This window comes from Furipterus horrens, unplaced genomic scaffold (genome assembly GCF_987537825.1).
Source record: "Furipterus horrens unplaced genomic scaffold, mFurHor1.1.pri manual_scaffold_3, whole genome shotgun sequence".
NCBI classification, from domain to species: domain Eukaryota; kingdom Metazoa; phylum Chordata; class Mammalia; order Chiroptera; family Furipteridae; genus Furipterus; species Furipterus horrens.
The window spans coordinates 195,540,169-195,558,131 of NW_028327173.1; the positions used below are offsets into that span (position 1 = coordinate 195,540,169).

Consider the following 17,963-nt stretch of genomic DNA (forward strand, 5'->3'; position numbering starts at 1 on the left):
TGTACAGGACCCCACTGGTGGCGCTTGGCCCTCTGGGAGTTGTAGTCGCTATCATCCCCTAAAACAAGGAATTACTAAGAGACAGCGATCCTAATAGAAACTGCAAGTCCCAGGATGCCATACGACTGTCGTCTGGTGACTTTCCCGGAAGAAGCTGGATTAGTTGGCACCTGAGGCCCTTGGACGCGCCCTCTTGCCCTGTTCTTTTTTTTTTAAAGGGCTAGAAGATTATATACAAGACAAACACCATATAGTGAATTAGCTGCCTTGGCCCAGACTATAATTTAATCAGAGAAGTCTAAAATATTTATTTTACTATTTTAAAAAGAAAAAATCAAAATAATTGTGATACTAACATAGACTACCTTTCTGTTTTTCCTTGGGAAAGGGGCATGTGTAATTTCTAGCGGTGATGTGTAAAAATCGCCTTACTACCAGAGCCTAATGTCTTCTGGCTCACAAATTCTTAGAACTGTAGGGAAACAGAGAAGATTATTTAGTCAAACATTTTAGGCCTGGATAAAGTACATGACTCCCATAAGAACTCATAGCTCATTAATGACAAACCAGGAATAGAATATAAGGAATGCTGCTAAGATGTCCTCTCCTCACTTATTCTGGAACATGAAAGAGACACAGGTCCCCTATTCTAATAATTGTGTGCTGTAATGATCCATTTCCCAGGTGGTCCTTTACATGAGACTAAGTCTTTCAAATTCAGGGACCTAGCCTTTTAAATTCCCATCCTCCCTTTCTCTCTCTCTCTCTCTCTCTCTCTCTCTCTCTCTCTCTCTCTCTCTCTCTCTCACACACACACACTCATAAATAGTTATGACATATTATATCATAATTTGATATAATAGAACCATTCAAGTATTTTCTCTGGTTCGCCAAACTGGGAGGTCTGGGAGGTGGATGTTATAACCAGTTGGAACATGAAATAATTATTTTAAGGACCAACTTATGTATTTGCATCTATCTTCAAGCTGCTTGCTCACAGCTGTGTTCAAGAATACACACCACCTGACACAAATGTGAACATAATTAAGAATAGCCATTAAGTTGTCCCATATGCATGCAGAAGTATAACAGTAACTTCACATATTAGTTAATATTTTAATTTTTTCAAAACAATTGTAGTCATTCATTTAATTCAGCAAATGTATGGTGAATTTTTCTAGGATCCAGACATTGTATTAGACAATAGAAATGCAGTGAAAATGAAGCAATAACATAGTTTCTGCTGTCATGTTGCTCAGAGACAAGAAAAATATAAAAAAGAGCAGTCCCCCAAAATAAGAGGGATTCCTGATAAGAAACAGAGAAGAGGGTCCCAGAGTGGGGAGTTGGAGAGTTCGGGGGAGGAGGGGTGCAGACCTGAAGGTCCTGGAGGAAAACCCATGTCCATAGACTGCTCTGCCTCTATTCAAGCAAGTACTATTCACAGCCTGAACCTAACCATCCTCCAATTGACATGAAGAGAGGACAGCCTCTATTTTGACCACTGATAGTCCAGCACAAGTAGTTAGTACCTGTACCATTCGACATTACTTGGCTCCTTTTAGCCACCACAGAATGTCAAGCCTCCTCTTAATATCACCAGACAGTTATAAGTGATCAGAAGGCAGAGCACCGAAGTGGGATGCTATCCGTAAGATTAAAAGAGAACTCCCCAATATTCTAATTGGAACTACTCAACATTCTCTCTGAACCAAGAGAATAGTGAAAGCCACTCTGTTTACACCAGGACAAAACCACCATAAATGGTTATTGGCTCCTCCTGCATTGACTTCTCAAGCTAACTGTAAATCTAGAAGAGTCAAGAGAGAAAACAAGGTATTGCAAAGATGGTCTTGCCCTCTGGTCAAAGAATCATCTTCAGCCATTCATTGGGTACCATTGAACCCATAATATTCTTTTCAGCCACACACTTACTAATTTTAGGTATTTGTCACTGTCAAGAGCATCACAAATATAAGACATAGCAATTTATTTGCATTTAGGTCAAAATAAACAACTATTAATGTACAAATGTAAAACTATAATACATTTCTGTTGCAGGTAAGTCATATAGCCTAAGCTCCACTTTAATGGGACTCTTTGGGGCAAAGAAAAGAAAAGAGGAATTCATTGTAAAATGTCACTTTCTGATATTTGGACCATGCTAATGATTCTTCTACAAGGAGACAAATGCAATGTTCTTAGCCATTCTCATTCACCTGCTATCTTTAAAAGTATTTTTTGTGATTCGTGGATCTGAAGGCAAACACCTTTCTCTACTTGGACTGATTCATCTTTTCATGCGTTTATTTGCCCCAGTCTAAAAGTTATGCTAAGGAAAGAAAATTGTCTTATTGGTTATCATAACAATTTGTTGAGCAGGTTATTAGAACATGGTTATCCTGAAGGGCCTGATCCATTTTTCTGAATCGAAAGCGGTAGGCATAGGAGATTTTACCTTCATTTATAATCACCACTAAGCCCATTTCATGCTGTCTAAATCCTGATTAAACTGTTACAGATTTTGGCATACTGTTTATGTTTCCAGCAAAGATGGACTGGCATAGAAGCAGAGAGCAAATTTTTCCTCCCACCAGAATTTTTTAAAGGAAAACAGGCAAAATCTATGAAACAATGCTTTGAAAGACAAGAGACATCAGATAAAGGGCAGAGACCAGAAAGAAATAAGGTAAGAAGCCTCATGACTGCTACAACTTCCTGCCTTGAGAGAATTTCTGGGCCATGTCTCAAGGAGAAGGAGCCCAGGCATAGCTCTGTGGATACTTGGAATTAAGAAGACAGAGATGAGCATTTGGGAAGACCAATGTAGCTGGACAAACCAGTAGGGAAAAAAGAGCTACATAGAGAAAATTCTAAAGAACTATGAAGGGCCTCCTTGGAGTATTCAGCAGAGAAACTGAGGCTGGAGAAAGAAGCTTCTAACAAGATTGGAGGGAACAGTGACTGCCACTCACACAGGACCAGGAATAGTGATTATTCCCACCAGCCAGGTAGAAGGAAGCACTTCATAATTCATGGAGTGTTATATAGAGTACTCAGAAGAGTCCTGCCTCAGGAGTGCAGAATAATTAATGCTAAATTAAATGCTGCTCTGGTCCCACTCACAAGCCTTGGAAGCAAGATCCAAAAATATCAAACTGTTTCCAAGTAATTTAACCACATCTGATAACAAATCTCAAGATATTTCTATGAAAACAATTAATCCAATACAAAAAAGAGGTAAAATCTACAATGTCTGCAATCCAAATAAAGATTATCAGACAAGAAGAAGAAAAATGCAGCTCATTTTAAGGAGAAAAATCAACCAACCTAACTTACCTAGAACTGATAAAGATGTGTTATCACCAAGGACATTGTTGGGAGTTGAATGGTGTCCCCCAAATAAATGTCTTAAAGTTTTAACACCCGGTCCTTGTGAATGTGTTCTTATTTGAAAATAGGGTCTTCGCAGATGTTCAAGTTAAATTGAGGTCATACTTAATTGAGATGGACCCCAATTCAGGGACTGGTGTTTTTATAGGAAGAGGGAATTTAGAACACAGAGACATACAGAGAGAATATCTTGTAATGGCAGAGGAGGGACTGGGGTGATGCGAGCCAAGGAACATCACAAACTGCTGGCGACCATCAGAAGCTAGGAAGAGGTAAGAAAGGAATCTTTCCGTAGAAACTTCAGAGGGAGCATAGTCCTGACAACACCTTAATTTTGAACTTCTAGCCTCCTAAATCGTGAGGGAATTAATGTCTGTTGCTTTAAGCCCTCAAGTGTGTGGCGCTTTGCTACAGTAGCCCTAGGAAACTAATACAAGCAGCAAAAGTGTGTTACATGGCAAAAGTTACATAGGGACAGGGAAACCATGAAAAAGGCCCAAACTGAACTTTTAGATATGCAAATTTCACCTGACATAAAAAAATATACTGAGGGATTGACTGGCAGATTAACCATTTCAGAAAAAAAGAATACTGAATTTGAAGATATTGCAAAAGAAACTATCTAAAATGAAAAACAGAAACATGTTCTTAATTTTAAAAAAGCATCCTAATGTAAGTGTGATCATTGGAATACTCAAAAAGAATAGAGAAGGCCTGGCTGCTGTGGCTCAGTGGATTGAGTGTCGGCCTGCAAACCCAGCGTCGCTGGTTTGATTCCCAGTCAGGGCACATGACTAGCTAGGTTACACGCCAGGTCCCCAGTTGGGGGCACATGAGAGGCAACCTCACATTGATGTTTTTCTCCCTCTCTTTCTCCTTTCCCCTATCTCTAAAAACAGATAAATAAAATAAAATAAAGTAACCTTGTGAAAAATAAAAAATTTAAAAATTTTAAAAAAGAGTAGAAAGAGATAAGGGGAAATAAAAATATATGGAGAAATAATGGATGAAATTCTTCCAATATTGATGAAAACCATAAATGCAAAACTTCAAGAACCTCAAAATACTGCATAAGACATATGAAGAAAAGTAAATCAAGGCACATAATGGTCAAATTACTTTCAACCAGTGATAACTAAAGCCATAAAAAGAGCCTGAGGGAGAAACAAAGCATGTTACAAAAGAAAAAACAAGATTATGATAGAACATTTGTCCTTGGAAACAACACAAGTAACAAGAGATTGGAGCAATTGAAAGAAAAAATACTTTCAATCTATAATTCTGTACCTAGCAATAATATCCTTTAAAAATGAAGGCAAAATTAATACACGTTTAGACAAAAAAAGGATGGAATAACACATGACTAGCAGCGGGTCTGAACTACAAGAAATGTTAATGAAAGTCTTTTAAGCAAAAGCAAAGTGATGTGAGTGAAAAATATGGATCTAAACTAAGGAATGAAGAACACAGAAAGGATAATTAAATGAAAAATATATAAATCTTTTCTTATGATTTAAATTTCATTAAAAGATAACTCACTATCTTAACAAAGATAACAATGTATCGTAGAGTTTATAACTTATGTATAGACAAATTTTTATAGCAACAGAAGCATAAAGGTGAGGAGGAATGGAAGTAATACTATTGTAGGGTTCTTAAACCACACATAAAGTAGTGTAATATCAACTGAGGATAGATTCTCATAACTTAAATATGTAAACCATAAACCCCAAAGCACCTGCTAAAATAGCCAAAGAGTTATAGCTAAGAGTCAACAAAGAAGGTGAAATAGAATCATAAAAATTCCTGAATTTACCCCAAGAAGGTATGAATAATGGGGGGGGGGGGTTGGCATCGAAAAAACAGGTGGGGCAAATGGAAAACTAGTAGCAAGAATATGAACTTAAACTAATATCAATAATGACACCAAATGTACATGATCTACGCAATCCAAATAAAAGGCAAATATTGGCAGCATAACTCAACTCTATGCTAATTTGTAAGAAGTGCACTATAAATATAAAGACACAAAGAGGCTACAATAAACACTCCTACAGCTATTTTTCAATTGAATTTGGAGTTAAAAGCCTTTCAACAAGTAAACCTCAAGGTTCAGACAGCTTCACTGGTGAATTCTACCAAATAAGAAAGAAATGACATTGATTCTTAAACAAATCTTATAGAAATTTAAAGAGGATGAAATGTTCCCTAACTCATTCTATGGTGGCAGAATTATCCTGATACAAAAACATTACAAAAAAGAAAATAATAGACCATTATCCCTTGTAAACATCTATACAAAATTTCTAAACAAAAATTTAGCAAATCTAATCCTAGAATACATTAAAAAGAACTTAATAAATCATTATCCAGTGGGGTTTATCCCTGGGATGCAAGGTGGATCTAACAATCAAAAATCAATTACCGTGACTTATCACATCAACAAACTAAATAAGAAGAATGTTGACTCATCTCAATAAATATAGAAAATGCATTTTACCTAATAACCATTCCTGACTAAGAACTCTAAACAAATGAGAAAGAGAAGGAAGTCCTCTCAACCTTAAAAAAAAAAAAGCATCTATGAAAGCTATATAGATAACATCATATTTAATGAAAAAAAAGGATTTTCCCCTATGATTATGAGCAGGATGAATATGTCTGCCTTTACTCTTTCTACTCAAAATTGTCTGGAGGTTCTAACCTGTGCAATCAGATAAGAAAAATAAATGAAATCTCCCAGATTGGAAAGGAAAAAGTAAAACTGTCCATTCTCAGACAACTCAATTCATAGATAATTGATGCACATCACAAAACAGCTACGGGAATAAGTGAATTTGGTGAAACTGCAACCCAGCTGTCAGAGAACTGCAGCCCCCACTGTCATTTTGTTTGCAACCTAACAGTAGGCCGTGAACCAGAAGCACCCAGTGAAGCTACTCCCAGTGGCTCCAAAGAAACTCTGAGATAATAACTGTTGCTGTAAATCTATTTTGGAGGATTATTGATTATGCTGCAACAAATAACTAATACAGGCTTCACAAACATATGCATTCAACATTTATCCTTTACTAACTCTGAGCTAGGCATTTTTCTTCATGTTAGGAATACAGTAACCAAAAATCAGCAGGGTTTCTGTTTTCATGGATCATGCATTTTGATAGGGATGGGAGAATGGCAAGAGACAGGCACTAAATAAGTAAATTCGTCAATAATAATATCCAGTGATAAGTGCCTTGGAGACAGTGAAACAGGTGATATGATGGAGGATCATTACTTGAGACAAGATTTTCAGGGAAAACCTTTCTGAAGAAGTGGTATTTAAACTAAGACTTGAATATCTGGAGATCTGGGCATTCATTGTTCTCGGCATAGAGATCAACAGTAGCAAAGGCCCAGAGTTGATAATGAACTTGTCCTGTTCCAGGTACAGCAAAGTGGCTCAATGGAGAGAACAGGGGAGCATTTTGTGGAAGGAGATTGCACAGGTGAGTAAGGGCTGCATCTTGATGGTCAGGAATCAGCAAATATTGGCTTCCAGGTCAAATCGTGCCCCAGGTCTATTTTGGTACAGACTATAAGCTAAGAGTGACTTCTCTGTTTGTAAAGGTTTGTATAAAAAAGGAGACATGACAAAGATGATACATGGCCCACAAAGCCTGAAGTACTTACTATCTGATTCTTCACAAGGAAAGCTGATCATCCCTTGTAGTAGGACCTTATTGGTCAGGTTAAAAAATATATATATAACTTTAGTTCTTTAAAATTTTTATTGCTTTTTTATTAAAGAATGGTATTCTACTCTATGGATGTATCATGTTAGCCATTGCCTAGTTGAGGAACCCTTGGATTGTTTCCAGTTTGGGGTAATTATGAATAAAGCCACTAAAAACATTGAAATACACATATTTTAAGCATACAATTCAATAGATTTTGACAAAAGTACACATTTACTTACCTCCAGTCTAATTAAGATACAGCACATTTCCATAACCCTTGTGAGTTCTCTCCTATCTTCTTCTAATCAGTCTCCCCTAAACGTTATTCTGATTTCCATCACTACAGTTCTCCCCTCCTGTCCCAGAAATTCATATAAATGGATTCATACAGTATGTGATGAATTGATGTTCTTTTTACTTCGAGATGAATTAGTAAGCAATTGAAGGCTTCTAAGACGGAAATTGGCACAATCTGATTTGTATTTTAAATTAGTTTTTGGCTACCGTGTGAAGAATGAAGAATAGATGATAGTGTACGACTTATGTATGATTTTTCTCTTCATCTTTTTTAGGGGGAAAGGAGGTATATGGCTCAATATAATTCCTGGGCAGACCAGAATTTGCCTGCAGGCTTCAAAATCCATATCACAAAGCTGGACTCAAGAGTTCCCCTAAGCGCCGGAGCTGTTCCTGCCATTCCCAGTTCTGCCCAGCAGATGGCTCCAGAGCCTAGTTGCCGACCCTCCTCGTTCAGTCCGCCAGCACGCTGCAGTGTGAGCCAGACGCCACCAGATGACTCCTGGCTGCTATTTCTGCGCAAAGCGGTTCAGGTTGGCGCTGAAGTTGGGGAGCAGTGAGGATCCGACAGTGGTGTTGCGCCCCGGCTTCGGCCGCACCTCGGGCTGGTATCTGTAGAGGCGCCTTAGTCCAGAAGCAGCTTGACCCCCGTCTGTCCTGGACGGTCCGTTCCGCGGGGACTTTCTCTGGATAGAGAGTGCATGTGGGAAGGGAGGGGGTATGATCCCAGCAGGCAACGCTTTTAGGAGTCTACCCACGGGGAAAGGTGGCCCATTGGATTTAGAGACAAGGAGAGGAGGGGCCCTCTAAACTGGGCTTCGGGAAAGAGCTAATGGGAGGAATGCATGGGGCTGTTTGGAAATCAGGGTGGGGACAGCCAGGACTGGTGTTAAGTGTCTGGGAACAGACGGAGCGGGCTGCGTGGCTTCGGGCTAGGAAAGTAAAGCCAAAAGGCTTGTTTGCGCGGAGAGTTGCCTAGGGAAACAGAACACTTGAGAGCCTCTTCTTTCCCCTCTCCAGCCTCCTCTTTCGTGCTGAGGTCACAACCCCAGCGAGTCGTCTCCCACCCTTCCTTCACTCCTTCAGCCTGGGGAGCCCGAAACGCAGAGGGCTGAGAACGAGACGATAGTGGAGAATGAAGAAATAGCCTTGGACCCGTGGAAAATGAGGCCGATGCCCCTACTGCAACTAGCGCTGCTCCTCGCCTTGCCTAGGAGCCTTGGGGGGACAGGGTGTCTTTTTCCACCCTGTGAGTGCCACCAGGAGGTCGACTTCAGAGTCACCTGCAAGGATATCCACCGCATCCCCAGCTTACCGCCCAGCACGAAGACTCTGTGAGTACCTGGGAGCGGAGAGGGTAGGTCCTAGAGGCCAAGGGCAACTGGAGAGGTGGACGGAAGTACAGAAAAAGAACTTGAGAATAGCCTAGAGGGGTGCGTGTGTGTGTGTGCGCGCGCGCGCGCGCGCGTGCAGGCGCGCACTATGAATAAAAACTCAATTTCAGGTGGCTTCTTGCACGCCCCCAACTGGGGACCTGGCTTGCAACCCAGGAATGAGTCCTGACTGGGTATCCAACTGGCAACCTTTTGGTTCTCAGCCTAGCACTCAATCCATTGAGCCACACCAGCCAGGAATCAAGAAATTTTTTTTTTTTTTTGTCTTATATTGGGTAATAAAAATTGGAAGACATGTATTTCTCCTTTTAGTCTTTGTAGAGGGGAAATGATCTTAGCTGGTCTGCTAGTCGTCAAATAGTTGACAAAAATTTAATCAGGGGCTCTTTTTAAAATATATTTCTTTTATGCTTCCTATGAAGGTAACTTTGTATGAAGTAGCTGAGTTACTTTCTCAAATGTGACCTGTCCACTGACATAGTAGATGCATAAATTTCCTTTGAGATAGGCATGGTGGGGGATAAAGAGATGACCTTTCATGAATAACATTTTATCTGCATATTAAATGTTACCAAAAATTGTCAGATGGTTAGTAGCCTTATTGGGGGTGATCACATCATAAGTTATATAAATGTCTAATCACTATGTTGTACACCTGAAACTAACATAACATTGTATGTCAACTGTAATTGAAAAAAAAATATTTTGAAAAGTTACCAAATTAGAAACAATGTTAAATAAGTTTTATCTATGTGTGTTCCTTAACAGACATTTAAGTCAATGACCATTGAAAGAATAATTGTAGACAAAACGAGGGGAGGGGGCGGATTTCTTGAATGGTTAAAAATAGAACAGAAAAAATAATTTGTTGAGTAATTAACGTTTCAGTGCCGGTATGTATAATATTTCTGTGCTCTGAGACACCTCAGTTTCTTATCTCCCCTCGATTAATTAGTGCCTTAACCTCCAAATACTGCTTTATTCTCCATGCTCCAAACACAGAATAAATTAAGTTCTTTACTCTTGATTAAACCCCTGCATGGATTCTTTATGGCCCCCAGGATGAAACTTTTGTACAACCTGCGAGATCCTTTAAGAGTCCAGTCCTTCTCTCAAACCTCTTAGCTTGAAATCTCTCTGAATTCCCACTCCTACTTATCAGAACTTCTGACACTTTCCTCAAAGCTTTTTGCCCTGCCACCTGTCTTTGCCTTCCCTACCACATACTATTCCTCCTGCTTAAAGCAAGGATTGCCCTGTCTTCATCAGGCTAATGCCTATTTAGCATAGGCTAATGCTTATGCAGATTAGGGGTCAATTCTTTTGGAAAACTCTCCCGATCCATGATCCCTAGGCTGGGTGAGCTCCCTTACCCCAACATCTGTGCAGGAACCCTAACCTAGCTCTTACACATGGCTTGCTGGTCTATAATTTATTTTTCTGCATGCCTACCCAAGGGGGACATGAGCTCTGCTAACACAGGAACCCTGTCATTCAGCCCTATAGCTACTTTGATGTTAAAAAAAAAAAAAAAAAAAGCTTGAGTGAATGAATGAACGAATGAATATGCTAGTTTCATTATTCATCGTGGGAATAAAGAAGGCCAGAGAAATCACTTCTTCAGAGACTTCTTGAAAGATGACACAATTTTGAGTCACTGAAGAGAAATGAGGCTCTGACAGTGGAGGGGGACTTGGAGTCATCCAGTTAATTCTGCTAAATGATGAGGGAAAGGGACAACAAGAGAGAAGGCGCCATGGAGTAGGAGTCAGGAAAGCTGCACGCTCGTCATCCCTCCCTCACTGACTGTGAAATTATTAGGTCATGATCATTTACTTAGGAGGACCCAAGTTTCCTCCTGAGTACAACAGAGGGTTTAGTTGGATGCTTTCTGACGTCTATGATGCTAAAGAGGGAATCCACTGAGTTACAAAGGCTAAGAACCGGGTAAAGACAGTAGCAAGGAGAATCTGACCTTGAAAACAGTTGAGGGGGATTGAAGTTATTCTGAGATGGGGAGAGAAAATTTTAAAGTATGGGTAAAATACTATGCTAATTTAAACAATGGCCACAACCATCTGCGACAGTAGCAAAGTGATTTTCAAAACTTTGGGGAACAGTAGGACTCTTTTGCTAAAGGAAACTGAGGTAAGCCAGACATGTAGAGCCATATTGTTATATTGTGCTTATGACTATCCTTGGCCCTTTACATCAACTCAGTCCTCCCAAAATATGATTGTGTAGATGGTTTTATTATTCTCATCTTATACATAAAAAAAGTGAGGAATAATCAAAAATGATGCAATTTGCACAATGTCACACAATTTGTGGGCGGTGATGCCAGGTTTCAGATAACCACAGTGCTGTGCCCTTAAAACGCTGCTCATAGATGACAGTGGGTCTCACCCTGTGAGCTTCTCCGCAGTATTGTCATGAGGCTTTGGAGAAAGAGGATTGAAATTTACTGATGTCCAATAATTCACAAATAACCTTGGGGAATGTTGACTCAAGAAATATGCAAGAACTCAGGACATAGGAGGTTAGGAGAAAAGGAAAGAAAGGGAGAAGAAAGAGAGTAATAGGAGGAAAGGAGGAAAAGAAAGAATATATTTATGTTATAGAAGGCATTCCCTGTGAAACAAATCAGATCTTCGTCATTAAAAACTTGCTCTGGGTGGTAACTGCTTTTCTGAATCTAAATGCTATGTAGTAACTACTGCCTAGCTGACTGACAAATGATTATGGTGCTGAGACCAATCTTTCCTAAGCCTTGTCTTCTACCCATCTGTTATGGTTCTGAAAGTTAAACAGATCATCTCTTTCTGCACCACCTAGAGACCTGCCACGTGGTCCAGTGGATGGGTGGAAGAGAGCTGTAATGTTTGTGGCTCTCACTGAAACTAGGGTTCTGAATCTTTCTCTCCACTTCCTCCCTTCAGAGGGGCATGATACACTCTAATTACAACAGTGCTTCTAACTAGGTGGTAGGTGGGGGGAGCTGCTATCCCTCCCCTGCCCCCCTTGCCTCATGAAATTTTCTACAATCTTTGATATACAGGCAGTTTGAAAGCCCCTCTCAATTGAGATTTACTGATTTAAGGGAACATAAATGAAGCAAGCAAAGTAAAATTTAAATAGGGGTATATAATTACAGATCCTATTACGTGAAAAACCAAGGATAGCAAGATTGACCCATCATTCAGAGTGTTGCCATTTGCTACCTGTGTGCACGATGAGACTACCCGTTCTCTGAATGGGGAGGTCAACAGGATGTGACAGCCATTCTGGATTTGTGTGGATTCTTCCTCAAAGTGCTGCCTTATCATGCTTGCCCTTGCGACCTACCTGCTTTTAGTTTCATGAAGGCAACAATTTATAATCACTGCCCCCACTCTTTCCACTACCCCTACCCCCACTCCCACCCCACCCCCATCTGGGGTCTAGGGCTTCAGTGGAGCAGTGGCTTTTTCATCACACACTTGTATACCTCAGAAATGTTTCTGAAGCGGGGGCAGTTGCAGCTGTTCTTTTCAGGCTCTGGTCTTTACTTTAGCTTTTAGTCATTTCCACGCTGCATCTGCGGCTCTAATGGATGAACTGTGTCAGTGTTTTCTTTAGAATTCTTGCTCTGTTCTGCCTATGCTGTTTGTTATTTGCTCAGTATCTTTAAGTTGACTCACTTCTTTAACTGAAATTTATTTAGAAAGTTATATCACAACTATATATGGAAATTAGCATGACTTTCTGAAAATAGGAAGTAACCAGAAAACTAAATGCGACAAAAACACAAATGTAGTTATATTCCAGCTTGAGACTATTGCCTCAGAATGCCCTGGGCACCTTCTCTTTGTAAAAAAAGGACAAGTAATAAGTGTTCAGGAAATGTTAAAGAGATACCAGTCCAACACGGTGTCCTGGGTGGTATCAGAAGGATTGAAAGACAATGGGAAAGGGAATCACTTTCTCACTGTGGGATTCAATGTTATTCAATGCCACATGGGCATTCCACCTAAAATAATCTCCTGTATCTCCAAGTCACACCAGTTCCGCTTTCGCAATTGTTTTAGTCACAACCAGTGGTCATAATCTGAGTACCATTTGGTTGTCAACCACAAGAGAAGCTCTCTGCTTTAGCACCCACATGCTACCCAAACACTTTGTGTCTTCATGCTTCCAGGCTCCGTGATCTTTTTTTTTTATTCTGTGTGTGTGTGTGTGTGTGTGTCAAGATTTTTGATGGTAAGTAACAGAAAACCCATTCTATCTCACGTAAGGAGGAAAGAAATGTGTCAAAAGAATAACATGTAACTTACAGAGCCATTGTAGAAACAGGCATTGAAAATAAGCCAGGGCCCAGGGCGGGCCAGAAGTGGGAGCCACAGCCAACCGTCTGGTTGGAACAACTCCACGGACAACACCTCTGCCACAGCAACTGGACATCTGTGGTGTTGGGGTCCCTGTTCCATAGCTACTGAACTATCTATATGTTGCCATCAATAATTGTTCAACTGTCCCTGTCTCTTTGAATCACTAGCTAGAGAGTAATATCCTACCCGAGAGCATCTGATTGTCTGGCATATGTTACCTGCTATGTCCTAGCTGCTGGGGGCAGAGAGAGGGAGGGGATCCCCCTCCTCCACTGTTGGTGTCTGTAGTGGGTGATGTAGAACTGGGTCTTTCTAATATTATACACAATGGGGAATTGCCCCAGAGAGAGGTTATATACCCTCAACATTGCTTATCGCTTTCTTCATTCTGCAAATGTTAATTAAGCACTGGCTATATGCCAGACACTGTGGTAAACTCTGGATCTGGTGAATGACACCAATATGTCCCTGTCCTGAGGGATCTTAACAGTCTAGCATGGAGGCTGAATATTAATCAAATAACCACATAAACATGATTATAATTGTGTAAGTGTGCTGAGCGTTTACTTGGTGGTGTTGGGGCGGGAACTGACTTACACTGGTGTTCAGGGAAAGATTGAGCTACATGGTGAAGCAGTAGGAGTTGGGTAGAAGGGAGTTTCATGGGGCAGGAGACTGGGGTTGGGGAAGTGGTGTTTAGGAAATGCAACTGCTCATTTGAAGAGCTTTGAAGAATTCCAACCTGAACAGTGAAGAGGTTTGATTTATTCACTTGAGATGAAGGTCTTCATGGGCAACAAAATTTGTTACTACCGTCTTCATAACACACTACAGGTCAAGGTGAATTCTGATGTCCGTGGGGGCAACTTTTGCGCACAAAAAGACTTACTGGGGTTAACAGCTTTTAATGCATGCAGCCGCGGGCATTGAAGGCGGCCAGGGAAAAGGCTACAGTAAAGAGGTGGAGCTTGTGTGTGGCTTAGAGCCCAGCCGCCACCGTCAGACCAGCTCTGCAGGGGCCACGCCAGGTCAGGCCTGTTTGGGGACCACGTGGTCCACAACGCCTAGTTATCTCACCGGTGTGGACAAGCCCTGGCTCTCCTGGAGTCTGTTGTCTTATATCAGTTTGGATAAAATAGAACATATAAGAAACATTCAGAATACTTAAAACGTATTGTTAAATGAGTGAATATTATCTGGATTTATCAATTAATTGGAAAAGGATTTTTTTTCCCCCTCCAGAGCTGAGAAATTGTTTTAACTTGAATTGATCTACTTGATTATTTTAATATTTCCTTGTTGCATAAAGTATGTTTATTACCCTTCAGATTAAGATTTCTTAACCAAAGATTCCTGGGCTCCCTGGGGGACCTTGACTGCCCCCCTGGGAATCTGTAAGGAAGGGAAATTCTGTATACAAGCACATCCGTGCACTGCTGAGAGACTCTGTAACCTTCCTCGGATTTTCAGGTGTCCTTGGCTCCCACAAAAAGTCAAGACATTCTGTTTTGAAATATTTGGCTTTTTTTAATAACTCAAATTTTTATTTATTTTTATTTTTTAAGATATTTTATTGTTATTTTATTACAGTTGTCCCAATTTTTGCCCCTTTGCCCTCCTCTTCTCCTCCCATCCCTCACTCCTACAGTCAATTCCTACACTGTTGGCCATGGCCATGGATCATTCATAAATGTTCTTTAAGTAGTCCCTTGCCCCCACCCTGATTTTTAATTTTATTACCAAGAACACTAAAACATTTTTAAAATACATAAAAATTTTCTGACCTTCAAATGTGGTATTTTTTCCTCTGAAATACATTATTACTTTGTTATGCCTCACACTTAGCTCTGGAATAGTCTCTTCATGCAGAAGTTCACTAAAAGTACTTAAAAATAGCTTAAAAACAGGTTTTCAAGGTTCTAATGCTTCTTATCTGACCTTAAATCCTTCATACTAACCCTGTTTCCATTTTAACTGATGCTAGGTGGTATACCTAATTGCTATTTTGCCTTTCATTGCAGCAATTAAAACATAACTGAAGGAAATTTTAAGTATGGGAAAAATGGTACAATTTGTTCAAAGCCACAAATTGTATGTATTTTTAAAGGGTTCCATTTAGATATGCTTGGCTTGATTTCTGTTGGATCCTTAAGAAGATTCAGGGTATTCCAAAAATTTTCAAAACAACTTATTTTCTTAAAATGACAAAACAGGCATTGGTGATTTTTAAACCATCTTATAAATGTTGTTCTCTTACATGTAGTGATTGTAATGATGCCCTGGATTTTTCTGCTGACGCCCTCTTTGAAATATTTTCCCATCAGAATATTCCAGAAACTCAAATATTTCATCATCTTTTTCCACACACCCCCTGCACCTGGAAAGAGCTCCCTGTGCCCCAGTTTTTCTTTCAAAAACACAATCTCTGTATTTATATGATACGTGAAGACTTTGGCTTACGTTTGTAGCCATAAGCTTAATTTTACCCACACCCGAGTGTTATCGTAATTACTCCACTCCAGAGAGGGGATTGGAATTGTCTCTTCTTATTGCCAGCTACTGTCGCTCCACATTTTGTTATTTTGATCTTTTGTGAACTGGGAAACAAGAAGGCTAAGTGTGGGGAAAGGATCTGTACATGCCAATAAATAGTACCCTAAAGGGAGGGCATGGATGAGGGGCTGTCCTGTGACAGAGTCTTCAGGGGCCTTGTGACTGCTTGCTTTCTTTCTCAATAACATTTTCAGTTACTTCTGGGTACCTGGCCGTGGTCCCAAGATTTGAGATGACCAGAAATCTTACCTCTAGATAGGTGGCATTTTATTGTAGTTAGTTTTTCTTCCTTTCTACCATTTTTCTTTCTTTTTTCAATAAATATTTATAGGTACTATTCTAAGCATTGGAGATATATATTAAATGGCCTCACTGATCTTACATTCTAGCAGGGAGAAATGGCCCCCCAAAAAGTAAAACACACAGAAGGTCAGATGGTGATAAGTATAATGAAGAAAAATTAAGGAAGGGGGAGGGAGAAGGAGTGCTGGAAGTTGCATTTTAAATGGTGAGAGAGAGCCTTGCTGAGAAAGCAACATTTGAATGTCAATCTTGGGAGAGAAAGTTCTGAATAAATGCAAAGACCCAGAGTCAGGAGTATATGGGAGGAAAGTGCATAGTACGTTTAAGAAGTAACAAGGAGAGAAATGTGGCTAAAGCAGACGGGGTTGTAGGAAGTGAGATCAGAGCAGTTATAGGACAGGTCATGTTGTATTTTGTAGATCATTATAAGGCATTAAATATGTGTACATTCTAAATGAGATAAGAAGCTATTAAGGATTTTGAGGCAAAAAATGTGTAATATTTTTTTCCATGAACTGATTTACATTTTACTAGGATCATCCTGGTAACTGTCTTTGTTAATCAGGTAAGAGATGACCAGCTTAATAGCACGCAAGGTGGTGAGAAATGGTCGAAGCCTGTATTTATATAGAAGGCAAAGCCAACAGGATTTCCTAACAGGTTGTGTGGAGTCTCGGTGAAAGGGAGAGTCAGTGATGTCTTAGTCTGGATTCTCCAGAAAACACAGCCTGTGTAAGAATCCTTCCTGGGCAACGTGAGTCCCAGGAGCAGAAGGGTGGGAAGAGGGAATGAAGCCAGCAAGGAGGGAGAGTTTGCTGCTGGTGAGAGCGAATGCTTGCTGAGCCCAGGGGACTCCTTGTGTATTCTCAGGACCCTTACTCTAGAGGGGAGAATAGGAAATTACATCCATCCGCTCATACCCCCGTAGGTCAGGGTGTGAAATCCATCAACCTTCCGTGATTCTTGTGCATGGATGATGAAAGAGTTCCCAGATAGTAACAAAAAAGCTCCAGAATGGAAAATGGCTTCTGTATTTTATTTTATTTCTCCATTAAAAATTTAACCAATATTCCAATAAAAAAAAATTTGCTGAGAATTATTTTTGAGGTTAAATGAGAAAAGTAGATTATTCTTCCCCTTGTGTTTACTGGCGCTTACTTCTCAGCACTGACTATAGTCACTCCCCATACGCTGCCCCCCAAACGGCTTCCTTCACCCTGCCCCACTGCAACCGCTAATCTGCTTCTGCCTCTATGGATTTGCCTATTCTGGACAGTTCATATCAATGGAGCCGTAGAGCATGTGACCTTTGTGCCTGGCTCCTTTCAGTTAGCACAGTGTTTTCACAGTTCACCCACACTGTAGGGATAGAATGAGTGTGGCCAATCAGACAAGCAGCCCAAAAGGAAAACAGAGGTAAACAGGCCAAACTTTAGATACTCTCCGGACTTTGCAATCAGGTTCATTTCTAACACACCAGTGCAGAGAGCAGCCTTATACCTCAGATATAATAATCTGAACACCAGAAATGTCCATACTTATTCTCAGAGGCTTAAGCCATGAAATTACTTTCCCATGTCAAAGGTTTTAAGAGTCCCCAGTCTGTGAAGAAGAGTGTTCCTAGCCAGTTGGCTGAGCAACACCATGCTCTTATCCCTTCTGGATCCCGTGGCAACGTTAGTCAACACTTCTAGAAAGAGATGACTTAATAGCCATGTGTAGCCATTATTCAGTAACTCTTTTACCTTTTTAAGAGCCAATACTTACAGAAAGGGCTTTGCTCTGTTGTAGGGAAGGTGCAGAACTCAAACAATATCCTATTTGTATTGGTGTTTCTTGTAATAATCTTGGCTTCTATATTTTATTTTATTTCTCCATTAAAAATTTAACCAATATTCCAATAAAGAAAATTTGCTAAGAATATTTTTTAAAGATTA

General features: G+C 40.1%; 1 protein-coding gene across 1 annotated transcript in view; it reads left to right on the forward strand.

Annotated features, from left to right (window-relative positions):
- Positions 1–8,447: 8,447 nt before the first annotated feature.
- The window catches only part of TSHR (thyroid stimulating hormone receptor), an 87,136-nt gene continuing 77,620 nt past the window's right edge, over positions 8,448–17,963 (forward strand). Inside the window, exon 1 of the mRNA XM_090271265.1 lies at positions 8,448–8,743. Coding sequence (XP_090127391.1) covers positions 8,574–8,743 — 170 coding nt within the window. The 5' untranslated portion in view covers positions 8,448–8,573. The remainder of the gene's footprint in view (positions 8,744–17,963) is intronic.